Genomic DNA, 18,766 nt, shown 5'->3' with positions numbered 1-18,766 from the left:
AGTCATTCTTGCTGTTCAATGTGGAAAGGTTTGTCACCCAGACTTTGGCCCAAACCTTAGGCAAAGGACTCCTGGTATTATTGGTCAAAGCCCTGGTTGGAGACCTTGGATAGTACGCCCCAGCTGACGTGTGTGTGTGTGTATATGTGTGTGTGTTTATTTGTTTGTGTGTGTGTGTGTGCGTGCATGTATTTTTGTCGATACTGTGTGTGTCAGTATGTGTGTGAACAATAATACATGTATTACACATGCAAGAAATTGTTGTCGACCTCAATATATGCCTTGAACCATTACTGTATTCCTTTTTGCTTAATCCGATCAGCAAGATTTGGAATTGTTAGCGAGTCCTTGTGACCATGTTTTATATCGAATATGTATGTTCCACTACAGTAGCAAAGAACCCAACACACTTATCGTGAAGAGTAGGGGTGACCCGGTGTACTTGGCTAAATATGCCAGTCATAGCGAAGCTGCATTGCACTACTAGCTAATGATAAAGAGTCATGCTTCATTCTCAGTCTGAGGTCTGACCGCTTTGCCTTTACCTTTTCCTACAGTAGCACCAACCTGAGTCCTACCAACAGTCCTGACAGCATGTACACCCGAGCAAACAACCGCCCCACCGAAGTCCCGCCGGACCTGATCCAGTTAGAGGACCAGCGCCCCAGCTGTCAGAACGTGCTGCAGCAGAAAGTACGCGAGCTGTACCTACAGAAGGGGTACGGAGGCTACAGCAGCAACATACAGGCACAGAGACATGCACAGATGGCTGCGGCGGCTAGAGTACAGCAGGTCAGGATTCCTTTTAAGTGTAATCACTGTTACAGTTAGTAGTAGTAGTCTACTGTGTACTGCTGCTGCAGTGGTCTGAAATTACTGTAAATGCCTTTAAGTTTGCAGGGATTCAATTGCGCGGTAGGGAGAAAATAGAGTGTTTGCAATGGTTTTTAGTTCGCAGTTGAAATAAGGGAGGAGTCAGGTTGAAGACAGAACAAGCATCTTTGTGGCGGTTTTAACTTTGTGGTGAACAGGTTACTGGAAAACCACGAACGTTAAACCACCACAGAAATGTCAACATTTACAGTATCTATTTGAACATTCTTTCAGCCTCGACAAAGAGCAAGGTTACCCTTCTGTTAAGTCATACATTTTTTTACAAAGAATGCGTTTTGTTCTTTTGCATGTTTCATCTTTGCATGATATACAATTTGGTTTTGATATCATATTAATCGTTCGGTCTTTAATTTCTCATCCTACTAGCCTGACAACAGTAGGGCAGCAGGCATGGCAAGTGGAAATCAACCACAGTAGCTTTTAGTCCTCATTTGGTGGTGTCCTACCTTTTTCTGCGGAGTTCTTCTGGGAGCTGAGAAGTACATGATGCAAGTATCAGACTGTACCATTCTTTACCAACTGAGGAGATTCAAAACCTCAAAAGTATGAATTTGGAACAAATTTCTTCAACCCAATGCTCAGTTGGAGTTAATCCACATGATTCTGATGCAAAGATATCATAATCATCATGATTCATTCAAACTCTGACTTAATTATAAGCCCCGGTTACACTTAGCCGACCATGCCCACCCAACCAAGATTGGCAGTTGGTTGAGAGCAGTCTGACCAGTTTTAGGCATGGTTAACAGTCAAATTTGACTGCTGACTTACTCCCAACCACCAGCCAACCCTTTCCAGACCTCTCGTCCACAGCCGAATGTTCTCAACATTTCAAAACATTTAGCTGACGTGGCCGAACACCAGCCAACCACAGCTGACCATGCTTCCAACCCACTCCCAAGCATGGTTGGGTTATAAGGTGGAGAGGCATGTGTAACCGGGACTTAAGCCAACAGGACTATTTTTCCCTAAAGCAGTATTTATGTTTGATAACTGTTGTCTCTGTTGCAGGTGCCAAGAGGTGCTGCAGTACCGGCAGCAGCAGCTGCTGCTCCAGGGGGCGCCGCTGCAAGTGTCTCAGGTGCAGCTGGAAACACGGGTGCACAGTTTACTACAAGGAGCAGCCCCTCCCCTCTCACCAGAACCCGCAGTATGGAGGACACCAGAAGGTTAAGCCGACCCAAAACACCCGAGCATTTTTACTCGAAGGAGGAGAGACAGAGACTCGAGACAACCAACTCCAACTACGTCGTTTTTCCCATGAAGGGACAAACTGTGCGTGGACAGCGCTCACCGGCAGAGGGGGCAATGCCGCCGGGGGAGGGTTCTAGTTCACAGAAGGACTCCCAAGGGATGCAGTATAGAGATCCCAGACATAGGGCCAAGCTGCGCCATCTTCAAAGAAGACACTCACACCATGAATCCATGCAACCCAGGGTAGCAGATGATCAGGTCGCGCCGGTGCGACCTCGATCAAGAACGCCAGAACCCTCTCCCAGGGCGCAACCTCGAGAGGACAAAAGGAGATCGAAAACTCCGACCCCGGGGGAAATGGGTCAGAGGAACAGACAAATGCCTCACGCGCAGAGGAGATCCAAGACACCAACTCCCGGCATGGTGGAGGGAACCCGTCCCAAAACACCTACAAGGACAACCGAACAGTTCTACGAGTCTAGAAGACCTCCACAGGGCCTTCCCAGACCTCGGCCTGTTGTACCCAACGGGCCGGTCACGCGCAGTAACATCCAAACACGTCCTCCCGACGGCATTCCAGGGCATGGTGAGCATCCCAGGCCTAGCCAGAGACAGAACGTTCTACATGCAGTACAGGTTGGAGGCAACGGACCGAGCGCGTTCACTACAAATGTTCCTATCTACACCTCTGGTAGTCAGAGACAGAACGAGCAGCCCATCTATGTGTCCATCGATCACAGTCGCGGCAGACCTGCAGCCCAGGCTGCATCCGAGCAAAGACGCGGAAGGGAATCCAGAAGGAGGGATCGAGACTATATCCCGAGTAGTGCAACTCATTATGCCGTTTATGGCGCTACCAGAGACCAATTACTTCAATCTCACATGGACGCAGAAAGGAAAGGTCTTGTAATAGTTAGTGGAAGGCAGGCAGGTGAAGTTCAAGCTTCAACTGCTAGGGGGCAGCTCAGGTATGGGGAAGGACAACTGTATGGTCAACAACTGCCCAGTAGGCAGCCAGAAGGAGCTGAAGGAATTTTGGGGACATCAGCAGACAAAAGGATCAGTGGTGCTGGTAGTTTAAGAAACATTAATAAAGAGCAAGGTGCTGGCAGTTATGGGAGTACTTCGAAAGGAGTTCCGAGACCAGAAGGTAGACATCCAAATGAGCTGTACATGAAGATGACAGCCAGCAGAGATGGTAACACTGCTGTTTCACCAGAACAGCAACAAATGATGAGGCAGCATAAGCAGCAGCAAGCAGCGGCCTGGGAGCAGCAGCAGTTAATGGCCCAGGAACAGCAGCAGCTTATGACCCAGGAACAGCAGCAACTAATGATGCCTGAACAGCAGCGGTTTATTACCCAAGAACAGCAGCAACTCATGACCTCTGAACAGCAGCGGTTCATGACCCCTGAACAGCAGCGACTTATGACCCCTGAACAGCAGCAGTTCATGACCCCTGAACAGCAGCGACTTATGACCCCTGAACAACAGCAGTTCTTGACCCAGGAACAGCAGCAGTTCTTGACCCAGGAACAGCAGCAGTTCATGACCCCTGAACAGCAGCGACTTGTGACCCAGGAACAGCAGCAGGCCATCACACTACAGCAGCAGTGGGCAGCTCTTCGGCAGCAGCATCTGCAGCGTCTGCAGAACAGACCAGAGGTGCCAGGAGGGGAAGGAGGGGGTGCAGATCAGAGTCAGGTTAGAGAAAACTCTTTGAACTGATATTGGAGATTCCTCATCAGTTTGTGTATCAATGTTACAGAGCTGACTCCAGTTTTAGATTTCTTTCATCCCACTCATTGTTTGGGGAGCCCAAGGTGTTTATTTTTTAAGCTTACGAAAATACATTTTTATCAATTTCATGGCATACATGTACAGTAAAGATTTTGTTTGGATGGAGAAACTGAAATTTTGTCCATCCTAGCAAGCAAATTTGCAGTAAAAAGGGTTTCCAATGATATAATAGAATATATTGAGAAGAAAAGTATTTAAAGAGACATGCCTGCTGACTGCCTCCCTGAATTTGAATAGTCTAGTAAAATATTGATGATGAAATACACTGAGAAACAATAATTGTTTCAGCAAGTGTTGGGTAGGGCCAGTAAGTATACCTGATTTCAGCGTAATCAAAAATTTTGACGTCGACTGGCTAGGCTAGCGGACCTGAGATCAAGAGGTCACAGGTTTTATTCCTGGCAAGATGTTGTGTCCTTGGGAAAGGCACTTTACATGACTTTCCTCACCCCACCAAGGTGTAAAAATGGGTACCTGTCTTCGGTTGGGGAAATAAAAGGTGGTGGAAGGATAGGGATGGGCTCCACCTTCCAATGCCATGCCCTAGACACAGTGGATTAACAAACCACTGCCACTATGGAACTACCTTAAATTCTACCTTAAAATTAGTTGAATATTTACCATTTATTGAAAACTTTTTTCCCTGTTGATCTGCATGCTGGTCAGGAGGAGGAAAGCACCTCCCAACTTTGGTGTGCAGGATATATGAGGATATAGGGCCCCAGGAGGGCTTCGGGCCAGGGCGGGCACACAGCAACAGTTGAGTCAAACCATTTGGGCAAACCTGTCTGACAACTCCTGGTCGTGTGTTGACCAGGAAACCTCTTTCTTTTATGAGTAGCTGCTATGATGCTTAAATTCCTTCATTAGTCTTCAATCTTGAACTCTGCAAAACCTCTTGTGTGGTTTGGGTAGGTGGTTGGGACATACTGGGTGGTTTGCAGTGTGGATATATCATAGTTTGTATAAGTGGTTCAGTGGAATGTACAAAAGTTCCAACTTTGAATACTCTTAAAGGACTGCTCCCATGTAACTTCAACCTTCTTGTGATTCTACCAGGTACCCTAAGACCGCCACATTGAAAAATAGTGTTAAATCGAGGCCTTCTCAAGAATGTCTTGAACACCTGGATATCTGAAGTGTTCATACATTTGTACCTCGGGGATTACTGGTGCTACATTTAGATCTCTTTTCACTGTTAATTAAAATGTGGTGGTCTTAGGTTGCCCGGCAGAATTATAAAAGTTGATGTCAAACTTTTTCACTGAGTCTTTCAAGCCTGTAACTGGTGAGCTTCCAACAAAGGCCACGGCCTTTTGCCTTCTTTTTTAATCCTCTTGAAAAACTGACTTCCCTTGGTGTTGCTTGAGTGAGTGCCTGTCTCGTAAACGGTCATCATCATTTTTGAAAAGGTTTCATAACTTTTTTTGGGCTGACAAGAACTTGAGAAAAGTATATAAAACAACGTTTCAATTACTAATGTATATATTGACTGTATCGTATAAACAAATTATTGACAAAAAGAATTTCAAAGTGATCACCCCGTGTTTGAACCCGAGTCAAAAAGCCTAGAACCAAATCCCTAATCAATTACGCCAGGAAACACCACGTGTGGATAGAGCATGGTAATGCACGTGAAAAGGCAACCAGCATTTCAAAAGGCGACGACTGTTTACGAGACAGATATTAGTGTTGTCTAAAGTGACGAGACCCTCTGTCCTAACCACCCATACTGTCTCCCCAACACCAGCTGAAAAACCTGAAGGCCCTGCAGCCTGTCTGCACCGCCGGCTCTGTCTGGCCCGACCCCGCCCTGCAGCAGCAGATGCGCCAGCTGTACGCCCAGCAGCACGCCAAGAACCTCATCGCCAGTCTGAAGTCACGCCAGGTTGTTCTACATCAGCGCCACCAGGAACTCCTGGCATACGGTTAGTTCACTTTTAAAATTGTGGTGTCTTTGTGGATCATACTCTTTCTGTGCGTGTAACTTCTCTTTATGGTTCAATAGAAGTTATGACGACCTACATGTAATTACCCTAATTCATAATATACATAGAATACAACACGGTGTATTCCGTATCACCCAAGGTACCAGCGGCCAGAGGGCGATGCGACCCACGGGAGGGCCGGGACCGAGGGTGATGCAGAATACAATATGTCATACCCACCCAAGAAAACACTCCATTCAATGCAAAATGCGCCAGAAATTTAGAAATGTTGGTGTCCTCGATTAGAAAAATTCATCTGAGTTTCTAAAATACATTATGAAAAGATAATTAAAACTGTTTTCCAGCTCAAAATTTGGACTCGCACATATTATTAGTCACATGTCCACAGCAATTCGGTCAGACATGTACAGCTAAAAGAAGAATTCAGGTAAGTCCAGATTTTGAGTTGGAGAACAGTTATTATCTCTTCATAAGGTTCCTTGACACTAACCCTCTTTGCATGTCTGTTTTTGTCTTTCTGTAGAGCAAATCAAACCACCCCCACCCACTGACGTCCCTGTCCACGAAGGGTTCGGAGCCCCCCTGACTCCTCCCCAGTCTACACCACCTGTTGTAAGTTATCTGAGGACTGACATGTATGTTACATAATAATGTTAAGAACTTTTGCAGTGTACTATGCAATCAGTGGGAGAGGACAGTCCAGGGCTGTCTCCAGCTGTCTTTATTTTCTGTCCCACTCATTGTTTGGGAGCCTACGTTGTTTATTTTCATTGTTAAATGTGTCATTTAAAGCTTTGGAAAATACACTTTCATCAATCTCTGTGTCATGAAGTTAAGATTTTTGGGATAGACAGTATGAAATTTTTGTCCATTGCTAAAACATATTCATCCAGAGACAAAGGCACTGGTCCTGGAGATAGCCCTGAAAGAGTGACATTAATTGCTTTTTCTTTATTGGCATTAATCATCAACATCTTGTTGCCCATTGGTAGATGTCTTAGTGACTTGTTGCAAAATGTTAATTGCAACTAAATCTAAGAAGTCTTAGTGACTTGTTGCAAAATGTTAATTGCAACTAAATCTAAGAAGGTGCCCAAATGTCAAGAAGAATGTGGAATTCTTGGTTTTAAGCACATCATTGATTGTGTGTGTCTTTTTCTTGACCACAGCATCACCCAGAAGCCACTGCAAAGAAACCTCTGTCTGAACCAACCAATCAGCAGCCGCATGACGACATCCCCACCAATCAGCGACCGTCAATCCAAACTGCCGTTAGCGCACCTGTGCAACTACAGGTGGTTCACTCTCCCCCTGCCAACATCAGCCCTCAAAGGAAAATTGCAACCCAACCGACGAATCGGAAACCTCAAGTCTTGATGACAGACATTGATGAAACTCCAAGTGACGCAACTGTGCGCCAGGCACCCAGCCCACAGCGACCAGTCAGCTTAGTAAAAAGTCCTCAGCATCCCCCGTCACAAAAGGCTGCCCATGTAAATAGCAATCTGCCGCAACCTCTGCAGAAACAACAAACCAGTCAGACTAAACAGAGGGAGGCAGCCGTGCAAGGGAAGAAGGGCGACGAGCCACAGTCTCCGGTGAAACTTTTGGCGCAGAAGTTTGAAATGCGGGTTCTGGAGCAATCCAACGAAGTTCAGAGGACGGCTTTGCATCAGCAGCAGAGTAGGCATAGTTATTCTGCGTCTGAGAACGCCTGTTCGTCATCGTTCCAGAGGAACGCTCCCAAATATTCCACCATGCCGAGAAAAAAGCCAACAGAGGAATCGTCAGGACACGATAGCCATGAGAGAGAGATGATGGCAGCCCAGAGGATGTCTGCACAAGTTCAAAAGACGATTCCCAAAAAACAGGTGGGATTTTCCAAACCTGGATGGAACACCCAGAATGCACAGGGAAGGGTTCCCGGTGTGCGCGAGCCTCGTTATGACGTCCCGCCCAACGTTGACTGGCACGAGATTCGCTACCCCGGGACAACGTCCGTCCATCGCCAGCCTATGAAAAACCCATTGACCAGCGAGCTGAAACAGCTGTTCAGAGCACGAGGTGTCGATCAGAACGCGAACCCTGAACCACTGACCAATGGTGGGATGGGAGGGGCAAGTTCCTCGTCTTCCCAGCATTCCACACCTTCCCATGAGTCTCAGCCCCCCTCGCCACATCGCCCAACGTACATCAGATGCCACCTGTGTCAGAAGGTGTATGTCGAGCACCCTCGTATTTACTGCGCATCATGTGAGGCCTACATGTCTCGCTTTCGACCCGGAAAATAGGTCATTGTGAACCTTCAAGAACTTGGAATCTGAACCTCTTACAAGTCTTCTTCCACTTCACGTTACCAATGCTGCAGACTTAAGAACTTTGGAGTGCTTCAGTCTCTCTGGTTTAAGGAACAGTGTTGCAAGAAGTGTTGGACTCCATCATATCTGTAAATACTCACGAACAACTGCATCGTGGTCACCTTATTGTCATCACTTAGAATTGAAACACTGTCACTTATGAACAAAGATGCTATAATAAGGCGTTTTTATGTCTTGCCAACTTTTCTGGCTGCGTACACCATTGAAGTATGCATAATATCCTAGTTGCTATGTTGAAATTGTCTATAGGCATGTTGTAAACATCCATACCAAACACTACAATTACAATTGATAAACCAGTTATTGTATGGGTTGGTGGAAAGAGCCATCCAGTCCGGAAGAGGGAAAAAACAGTTCAGTCTAGGTTAGGTAGCGGAAACTGGACTGCTCTTTCTGCCAACCCAAAACCCATGAGAGAACATACAATGTAATACCAAAAGCACTGTGACAACATCACCACGTAAATAGAAACACCTCTATGGTGCCATAGTTATAGTAGTACATGGCCACTAGTGAAGGTGAGAAACATGCCTGCTATGTGACAAAGCAAGTTCAAAGTTCAAATGTCATGTTCATCTTGATGTGGTGTAGCCTGACATGTGATGTACAATGCAGTCAGTCTCTCAGATAAAACAATGTATGGTGAACGTAACAAAATATCTAAAGCAAGGCTTTCTGCAATAATAAGATATAATAGTAAGTAGAAAAACGTGGAATTCACCAAAGATCATTTCAATACATTATAGCCTTACTATGGCAGAATTACATGTATGTCTGTATATTGTAGTGTACGAATGTAAATAGACGATATCCTTTCCATACATGGTAGTCCACACTTCCATATATGGTAAGCATCACCTCCACCTATAGTTATTACCATGTCTATATATGGTAGTCATTCATAAAGGGCTTAGGGTTCTCACCAGTGAAAGTGCCTAACAAAGACATATTAACTGTATGATGATCATATTAACTAGAGATGTCCATATATCCAAGAGCATATCTAAAGTATATTCAGAGAGAAAATTAGACAACTATGGTGTAGGTACTATCTTGAAGCTTGTGAAATGCAGAATATGTAACAAAATGAACCGGAAGCCTTAATACATGTGTATGAGTGTGTGCCAACACATCGGTGAAACTCCTGGTACAAAACAGAAGAGGACACCAGTGGAGATAGATAGCTGCTACATATGTGTCCACTGAGTACTTTAAGAAATGATACTGGGTGGGACCAAAATCAGAGACAGTCAATACAAGTAATAGCTTTGATAAACAGTGATTATAGAAACTACTGAACAAAAATATGTTAAGAACCTTCGTCTTGTGACAGTGATCTTGGCGTGTTAGTACAAGTTACACATGTATATCCTATCGTCCCCAACAAGAACACATTTGCCATTCTATCTGATGTATAATAGTACAACAGTTACTGTTTTCTATAGAATATCCTGACGAGTAGAGAAAGATATTCACAGAGGATGTTCTTGCATGTGTATAACGTTACACAAAAAGAGTGTCATGCGTTGTCCCTCAGGTAAAGATGAAGGTGTCTATGATGGGTTCTGGTGCTGTGCCATCACTTAATACCTGCAATAGTGTTGTACCCACATGTACCTGTATCTTATCCATTTTGTTTCTTATTTTTGTGAGAACAAACTGCTGTAAATTCGTAAGTAAGTAAGTTCATGGTGGTTTAATGTGCGCGGTTTTCACATTGACATCTTCACCACAAACTAAAAACCACCGCGAAAATGCTCATTCTGTCTTCTGTAGTTGACCACCTACCAGCTCGCTTGTTTCAACCGAGAATTAAAGACCACCGCAAACGCTCCATTTTCTCCCTTCGGCAAAAAAATGCAATTACAGTATAACGTTACAGAATGACTGTTGGTTACTTGGTAATGTAACTTATATCATTGCTTTCTGATATTACCATTACTAGGCATGCTAGTATGATATCTACAACTTCACCTAGAAGTCAGCATGCTTAAGAACAAGTCTGCATTTGGTCTATATGTTTCAAAACTTCAGAGCTAAGTGTAGACTTATAATGACTTATGTGTATGCAAGGGGTGCCAAAGAATTGTGGGCAAGAGAGGATAGTAGAAAAGAGTTGTTGAATGATGAGATTCTTGGGTGAAAATACATGTAGATTTACCCCACCCTTTACCCTTTTTAAGGGAAAGTCTTTGATCTGCGGAATCAAGATACAAATGTACGTCAAGAAATAAGCTGCTATGGTGTCAGTAGTCACCACGTACATCTAGTAAAACACCACGCATACCAATAATGACTGCAATAGGAAACAAGTTCAGCTCTTCTTGTTGGATATTCACTGCCAAAGTATACAAAACCATGGGTAGATGAAAGGGGTGTACCTAAAGGCATCAGCCTCGGTCCACTGCCAGGATTACTGTGCCAGTAACTAGTCAGATGTTCAGAAGGAAGTTAGATGTGCAATTTTATTTGTATATCGTATTTACTCATTTATATGGCATATCGTTAGCACTTTTAAATGGTTTGATTTATGGTTGTAGTTATTATTTGTCAGTCAACTAAAGAGTTATGTGTCATTATCTTGCCTACAGGGCTTAAAACAGCTTATTTTGCCAGTATGTTACGTTATTGACATTGAATTACTGTATTCAATATGGGAGAAATATTTAGGATGAAGAATTTTCTTAATGAGATGGTGTATAAGAGCAACGGTATACATTACACTGGCTGTGAAGCAATAGAAGTTCAACTGTAATAAAGTGAAGTGTTTTTGTCCATTCTGCCTCTTGATTTTTTTGCTTACTCTCAATAATGTTTAAAACATTCTTATTGACAGGAACATCCGGCCTTTTTGTATTGCATCACTGCATCAATTAACATTACTTTAGGTCATGCTGATTTGATTACATGGATGACATCCTCTGGGGACCCCAAAACTGATGCGAGTTTACAAATGATAATAGAAATTGGCCCCCCCTCAAAAAGCTGCCTGCATTATGTGAAATCTAGGTGGTACGAAAGGATGAAGGATAAACAAAGCTAAACACACAAAGTATGGTATACCGAAATATAGATCTTCATTTTTGTTCTTTCAAAACATCTTTGAAATTGGCATACTACAACATTATCATCTGTTTTCCTAAATACTTTCTTGCAATCTGCTTGTGCATGTATTTTCTTATTTCGCAGGTACCCGGCGCTTCATACTTAATGCAGTTCGTGGCCAGAACTTTATTTGCAGTAGTGGACTTTTCATCGTCAGGTACATTACCATATGAATGAAAACTAAGCACACAGGTAGAAAAAAAAAGTCAGCATTGCTATTGATGAAGGGAAGATTCGTGAGTTCAGGATAAAAGAAAAACAGTCTGAAATTTTCCTCTAGATGCTACCTAAAAAGATGCGTCATGTATGGAAGACTGGGCCGTGACTTAAAAGCTTGAAGTATGGCCCTGTGTAACCCGCCAGAACCAACTCAAATTGAGGTGAGTTCACCCAAAACCAACATGCCATTAAGGTGTATTATCATAATTTACCCAAATGGCTATGTCTGCTCTTGATTAAGTGATATAACGGAGCAAGACGACATGATTGTTATACGTAAAAACATTATATGTATTCTTTATTTCAAAGATGTCCAAATATATTTTGAATTAACCCGTAAATCGGAGAGGAATCAAACGTACCTTTTCAAACGTTTTAGTTGTTGGACCACAAATTAAAATTCTACAGAGCTACTCTGGGCTTCAGGCAAGATAATTTCGAGTTATGTCGTCCCTTGCCATGGAACGACAGCCTCCCAGTTTTGGGAGAAGATGCCATCCCAACTGGGCTGGCATGTGCGAGCCTTGGACGGCTGAGCTGAGCTGTCCTATGGCCTAGGAGATCACTAGTTCTCTGTCTGGGAACTTAGTGTCTCAAAAAACTAGGGCCCTCCATGGTGCCCCTTAAGGCCGGTCTGGCCACGCCAGGCTGTGTCGCAAGACGTCACGTAACACGTCACGTAACACGTCACGTAACACGATGTCGCATTATTTCAGAATTACATAGAAAAAACACAAATATTGTAAAATTTCGTCGTTATAAGTTTATTTTCCCACAATTTCCCAGACTCTTCTTGCCCTCCCCTCAATACAAGGTTTAATATTGACTAGAATTTTAATTTGTTATTGCAAACCCGTGTTTGGTTTCCCCAGCCCCACCTACACCCCCGCAAATCTTTACACCACCTTAAGAGCAAGCATCTTTCGTTCGTGGTTTGGACACCAAAAAGGCCATGTGGGTAAATTATGTTCATGAACACCTGTAACACAGGTGAGTGTAATTACTATGAATGTAATAATTGACTATAAAGACTGGCCAATACATCTATCAATCAATTTGATCGTAGGCAAACTCCGGAGGCCCAGTAGCTGACGTGAGGATACAAAAAGACATTTAAGCAAAAACAGAGAAACGTTTCAAAGAAAAGTATTCTTTATTCAATACTTTAGACATAAACAAGAAAAGAAGGTAATAAAAACACATCTGCTGAATCTCATTCTGTCATAAATGCTACTGCCAGAAATCTAAAAAAGGAACAACGTCCAAAGTGTACATTGAAACGAACTCTCTCGTGCTTATATGCATTCACACTATCACTTAAGATCTAAAAACAAACCTTATTTCATATTGAATATTGTGTTATTTGTAACGCTTCTAAACATCAACATCCAAAAATTTACTGAATACAAACAAGTTGATTACAGATGCATGCAAAGCATGGCCACCTTGTGAGGTGTCTAACAATAGCAGCAGAACGGATAACTCTACTTACAATAAGATACAAAATATATTCATGTATATATTTATTTATTTATCTAACACATCAGTCTCTCGCTGACTTATTGTAATCCTTTAGATATGCAGATATGCACATGATTTATTTATGAAAGGTTTTCGTTATGACACTAGTACAGACTGACTTGTCACTCTACACTATGATACATGCCAATTTAAGATACTAGTACACCACTTCCACAGGATGTATATTTCACTTGTGGTCCAGACACAAAATAGGCCATTTGGGTAAATTATGTTGATGAGCTTCTGTAACACAGGTGATCGTCATTAAGGTTCAAATTATCTATTATTATTCTGGTAAATTATGAAGATATTACAGTACTTCTTTACAGAATTTTGTCCAAAGTACTCATATTCAAGTTTCCGTAAGAAATACTGACAGATATATTTATACCACATGAAGCTCATGGGAATTTATTTTACAGTTGTAAGTTCATAGAAATACGGTATCTCTATGTTTTTACATCTATAAAATGGACTCCGATGAGCTTCTGCACTGGTCCCCGCAACAGGAAGGAGATGTCGGCTCTGTGATTCTTCGAACTTCTGCACCGGTCCCCTCAGCAGAAGGAAGATGCCGGTGTTCTATGAGATTTGGTCCGGGCGTGAGAATCGGTCCGGGTACCATATTTGGTGCGATGACACAGGAAGTGGGCGTGGTCTAAAAACTACGAAGGCCCACACATACAATATATTATCGTGCATGAAGCACTATTAATCACGGAATTCTGTTTACATTGGAGTAAGGTTTAACATAGTTAAAAGATATGAAATCAAATACCCGCAAGATGAGGTGTTAGTTTATTTATAAAAGCTACAGTATTAGTACAAATAATGTTTTCCTGTACTACATACCAAACTACAGTCCACCAAAAAATAAAAGACGCCTACCCTAAAGACAGTTTAGAATAACTGAAATAATGACAGTTTCTGAAAATCGCGGTATCGTTAAAAAAACGCTTCTCGTTAAAAAAAACGCTTCTCAAACATGTTTTATCGCAACGTTAAGACTCAAGTACATATGTCCGAGTTGATAAGACTGATTGGATAAACCTAAGTCACTCCATTTGGAAGAGTCTGATGGGGGACCATTTTCCCCGGGCGGACCAAATGTCATAGAAGGTCGTGAGAATCGGTCCGCCCTACTGAAAATCGCGGTATCGGTCCTCAAACTACTTCTCAAACATGTTTTTTTCGCAACGTTAAGACTCAAGTACATATGTCCGAGTTAATAAGACTGATTGTAATAACCTAAGTCACTCCATTTTGAAGAGTGAGAGGGGGGACCACTTTCCACGGGCGGACCAAATGTCATAAAAGGTCGTGAGAATCGGTCCGTCCTACCGAAAATCGCGGTATCGTTCCTCAAACCACTTCTAAAACATGTTTTTTTCGCAACGTTAAGACTCAAGTACATATGTCCGAGTTAATAAGACTGATTGGAATAACCTAAGTCACTCCATTTGGAAGAGTGAGAGGGGGGACCACTTGCCACGGGCGGACCAAATGTCATAGAAGGTCGTACCCACACCCGCAATAAACCGATTTGTACGACCACCCGCCACCGTGTGAACTGCGCTCCCACACTGAAAACAGGAAATCAAATCTGTTTTTTATTAGGAACCCTGGAACTGTTATAAACGGACAGCAGTGTTTTCAACAAAGGAACATCCACTCCAGTCGTAATATTGTCATCCGACATGTTTTACCTACCTACCTACCTACCTACCTAGTCCCTACCTTCTACATGTTTTATAAGTGGTTAATCACGCGCCTTTTAAAAGTTTCAGTCCGAAAATCTGCCCCCCCCCCCGATTCTCACGGCCTTCTATCACATTTGATCCGCCCGTGGAAAATGGTCCCCTCTCACACTATTCCAAATTGAGTGACTTAGGTTAGTTACAATCAGTCTTATTAACTCGGGCATATCTACATGAGTCGTAACATTGCGATAAGATATGTTTGAGAAGTGGTTTGAGTAAGGATACCGCGATTTTCAGTAGGGCGGACCGATTCTCACGACCTTCTATCACATTTTGTCCGCCCGTGGAAAATGGTCCCCCCCTCACACTCTTCCAAATCATGGACTTGGGGTATTCCAATCAGTCTTATTAACTCGGACATATGTACTTGAGTCTTACTATTGCGATAAAATATGTTTGAGAAGTGGTTTGAGGAACGATACCGCGATTTTCAGTAGGGCGGACCAAGGAGATTCTCACGACCTTCTATGACATTTGGTCCGCCCGTGGAAAATGGTCCCCCATCAGACTCTTCCAAGTTGAGTGAGTTACGTTATTCCAATCAGTCTTATTAACTCGGACACATGTACTTGAGTCTTACTATTGCGATAAAACATGTTTGAGAAGTGGTTTGAGGAACGATACCGCGATTTTCAGTAGGGCGGACCAAGGAGATTCTCACGACCTTCTATGACATTTGGTCCGCCCGTGGAAAATGGTCCCCCATCAGACTCTTCCAAATTGAGTGAGTTACGTTATTCCAATCAGTCTTATTAACTTGGACACATGTACTTGAGTCTTAATATTGCGATAGAACATGTTTGAGAAGTGATTTGAGGAACGATACCGCGATTTTCAGTAGGGCGGACAGATTCTCACGACCTTCTATCACATTTTGTCCGCCCGTGGAAAATGGTCCCCCCCTCACACTCTTCCAAATCATGGACTTGGGGTATTCCAATCAGTCTTATTAACTCGGACATATGTACTTGAGTCTTACTATTGCGATAAAACATGTTTGAGAAGTGGTTTGAGGAACGATACCGCGATTTTCAGTGGGGCGGACCAAGGAGATTCTCACGACCTTCTATGACATTTGGTCCGCCCGTGGAAAATGGTCCCCCATCAGACTCTTCCAAATTGAGTGAGTTACGTTATTCCAATCAGTCTTATAACTCGGACACATGTACTTGAGTCTTGATATTGCGATAAAACATGTTTGAGAAGTGGTTTGAGTAAGGATACCGCGATTTTCAGTAGGGCGGACAGATTCTCACGACCTTCTATCACATTTTGTCCGCCCGTGGAAAATGGTCCCCCCCTCACACTCTTCCAAATCATGGACTTGGGGTATTCCAATCAGTCTTATTAACTCGGACATATGTACTTGAGTCTTACTATTGCGATAAAACATGTTTGAGAAGTGGTTTGAGGAACGATACCGCGATTTTCAGTGGGGCGGACCAAGGAGATTCTCACGACCTTCTATGACATTTGGTCCGCCCGTGGAAAATGGTCCCCCATCAGACTCTTCCAAATTGAGTGAGTTACGTTATTCCAATCAGTCTTATAACTCGGACACATGTACTTGAGTCTTGATATTGCGATAAAACATGTTTGAGAAGTGGTTTGAGTAAGGATACCGCGATGTTCAGTAGGGCGGACAGATTCTCACGACCTTCTATGACATTTGGTCCGCCCGTGGAAAATGGTCCCCCATCAGACTCTTCCAAATTGAGTGAGTTAGGTCATTCCAATCAGTCTTATTAAGTCGGACACATGTACTTGAGTCTTAATATTGGGATAAAACATGTTTGAGAAGTGGTTTGAGGAACGATACCGCGATTTTCAGTAGGGCGGACAGATTCTCACGACCTTCTATCACATTTTGTCCGCCCGTGGAAAATGGTCGCCCATCAGACTCTTCCAAATTGAGTGAGTTACGTTATTCCAATCAGTCTTATAACTCGGACACATGTACTTGAGTCTTGATATTGCGATAAAACCTGTTTGAGAAGTGGTTTGAGTAAGGATACCGCGATGTTCAGTAGGGCGGACAGATTCTCACGACCTTCTATGACATTTGGTCCGCCCGTGGAAAGTGGTCCTCCCCTCTCACTTTCCAAATTTAGTGGCTTTGGTCATTACAACCAGTCTTATTAACTCGGACACATGTACTTGAGTCTTAATATTGCGATAAAACATGTTTGAGAAGTGGTTTGAGGAACGATACCGCGATTTTCAGTAGGGCGGACAGATTCTCACGACCCTCTATGACATTTGGTCCGCCCGTGGAAAATGGTCCCCCATCAGACTCTTCCAAATTGAGTGAGTTACGTTATTCCAATCAGTCTTATTAACTCGGACACATGTACATGAGTCTTAATATTGCGATAGAACATGTTTGAGAAGGGGTTTGAGTAAGGATACCGCGATGTTCAGTAGGGCGGACAGATTCTCACGACCTTCTATGACATTTGGTCCGCCCGTGGAAAGTGGTCCTCCCCTCTCACTTTCCAAATTGAGTGGCTTAGGTCATTACAACCAGTCTTATTAACTCGGACATATGTACTTGAGTCTTAATATTGCGATAAAACATGTTTGAGAAGTTGTTTGAGGAACGATACCGCGATTTTCAGTAGGGCGGACAGATTCTCACGACCTTCTATCACATTTTGTCCGCCAGTGGAAAATGGTCCCCCTCACACTTTTCCAAATTGAGTGAGTTTGGTTATTCCAATCAGTCTTATTAACTCGGACACATGTACTTGAGTCTTACATTGCGAAAAAACATGTTTGAGAAGTGTTTTTTTAACGATACCGCGATTTTCAGTAGGGCGGACCGATTCTCACGACCTTCTATGACATTTGGTCCGCCCGTGGAAAGTGGTCCCCCATCTCACTCTTCCAAACAGAGTGGCTTATGTCATTACAACCAGTCTTATTAACTCGGGCATATAACGTTGCGAAAAAACATGTTTGAGAAGTGGTTTGAGGAAAGATACCGCGATTTTCAGAATTCGAAGGCATGACTTCTACACATTTGGTCCGCCCGTCACTTGAAAGTGGTCTCAAAATCATCGAAATTGTGACAAGTTCTATGGGTTATGCGTTGTAGGATGTAGTAAACAAAAGGTAATGATGAATACTTTCAGTATTCCTGAGGCAAAAACGAGCTAAAGTTTAACGAGTACCATTACTGTGATTTCGGCCGCAATCTGAGGCGGGTTGGGACCGAATTGCTACGACGCCATATATGAGGAAATGAACCCCTTGCTATTATAGGATATCTGATTTGATTTATCTACTTACTTTGCATAATAATATTCGTTGTCAGTGCTTTGTTACTGTAAGACAGTAAGGTAGGGCGATACATTAGTCTTCGTTGGTGTCCTTTCGTACTTGTGGGCCTTCGTAGTTTTTAGGCCACGCCCCGGACAGATTCTCACGCCGGACCATATTTCATAGAACACCGGCAAACACGTTTGCAGATGACTCTCATATAGTATGAAAGCTTACAAACTCTAAAACGCTTCTCTTTGACTTTTTCTAACGTTCTGTCTCCTATGTACTAACCTACATTCTCCTCCCATCTTGAACACAGCTACATCTATCCATATTCGTAAACTCAACAGGCCGCACCTGAACGTAACACGGTGTTAATAAAGCGCCGCCCAGTGACAGGTGCAGGTACTGCAGCCGCTGACCTCCATCCACCGTCACAATCGGGCTGCACCTGACCGTGACACGACCATGCTGAAGCGCCGCCTAGTGAAGAGTGAAGGTATCGCAGCTCAGGAGTGCCCAGTTGAGATAATTAGTACAGAATCAGCTAGAAACCAGGAGATTGAGGAGAAGGTGTGCAGTCTGATGATTCAAGGTTTTATTGCATCAAAGTTTTAACTTTCATTTTCATAAAAACTAATTATGTCAGACAGACACGTAGTTTTGGACGGGTCTCCTGACG

At 43.2% G+C, this 18,766-nt stretch overlaps 1 protein-coding gene and 1 long non-coding RNA gene across 5 annotated transcripts in view; one reads left to right on the top strand and one right to left on the bottom strand.

Annotated features, from left to right (window-relative positions):
* The window catches only part of LOC136448726 (uncharacterized), a 115,124-nt gene extending 104,132 nt beyond the window's left edge, over positions 1-10,992 (top strand). For 2 of the 4 annotated variants that reach the window (XM_066448370.1, XM_066448369.1), the window contains 5 exons: positions 558-792; positions 1,906-3,792; positions 5,639-5,816; positions 6,361-6,449; positions 7,007-10,992. In XM_066448370.1, coding sequence (XP_066304467.1) covers positions 558-792; positions 1,906-3,792; positions 5,639-5,816; positions 6,361-6,449; positions 7,007-8,128 — 3,511 coding nt within the window. In that variant the 3' untranslated portion in view covers positions 8,129-10,992. Of the gene's footprint in view, positions 1-557; positions 793-1,905; positions 3,793-4,554; positions 4,648-5,638; positions 5,817-6,360; positions 6,450-7,006 lie in introns of those variants that run through there. The other 2 variants (XM_066448371.1, XM_066448372.1) reach the window with 2 other exon arrangements.
* A 1,677-nt stretch (positions 10,993-12,669) lies between these two features.
* Positions 12,670-13,632, bottom strand: LOC136448547 (uncharacterized). Its single transcript, XR_010757895.1, has 2 exons — positions 13,236-13,632; positions 12,670-12,984 (listed from the first exon to the last, which is right to left on the bottom strand). It is a non-coding gene; the product is annotated as an uncharacterized lncRNA (long non-coding RNA).
* Between the last annotated feature and the right edge of the window lie 5,134 nt (positions 13,633-18,766).

This window comes from Branchiostoma lanceolatum, chromosome 14 (assembly GCF_035083965.1).
Source record: "Branchiostoma lanceolatum isolate klBraLanc5 chromosome 14, klBraLanc5.hap2, whole genome shotgun sequence".
Lineage (NCBI taxonomy): Eukaryota > Metazoa > Chordata > Leptocardii > Amphioxiformes > Branchiostomatidae > Branchiostoma > Branchiostoma lanceolatum.
The sequence above is the reverse complement of the archived record's forward strand: the minus strand, read 5'-3'. Positions and strand labels throughout refer to the sequence as shown.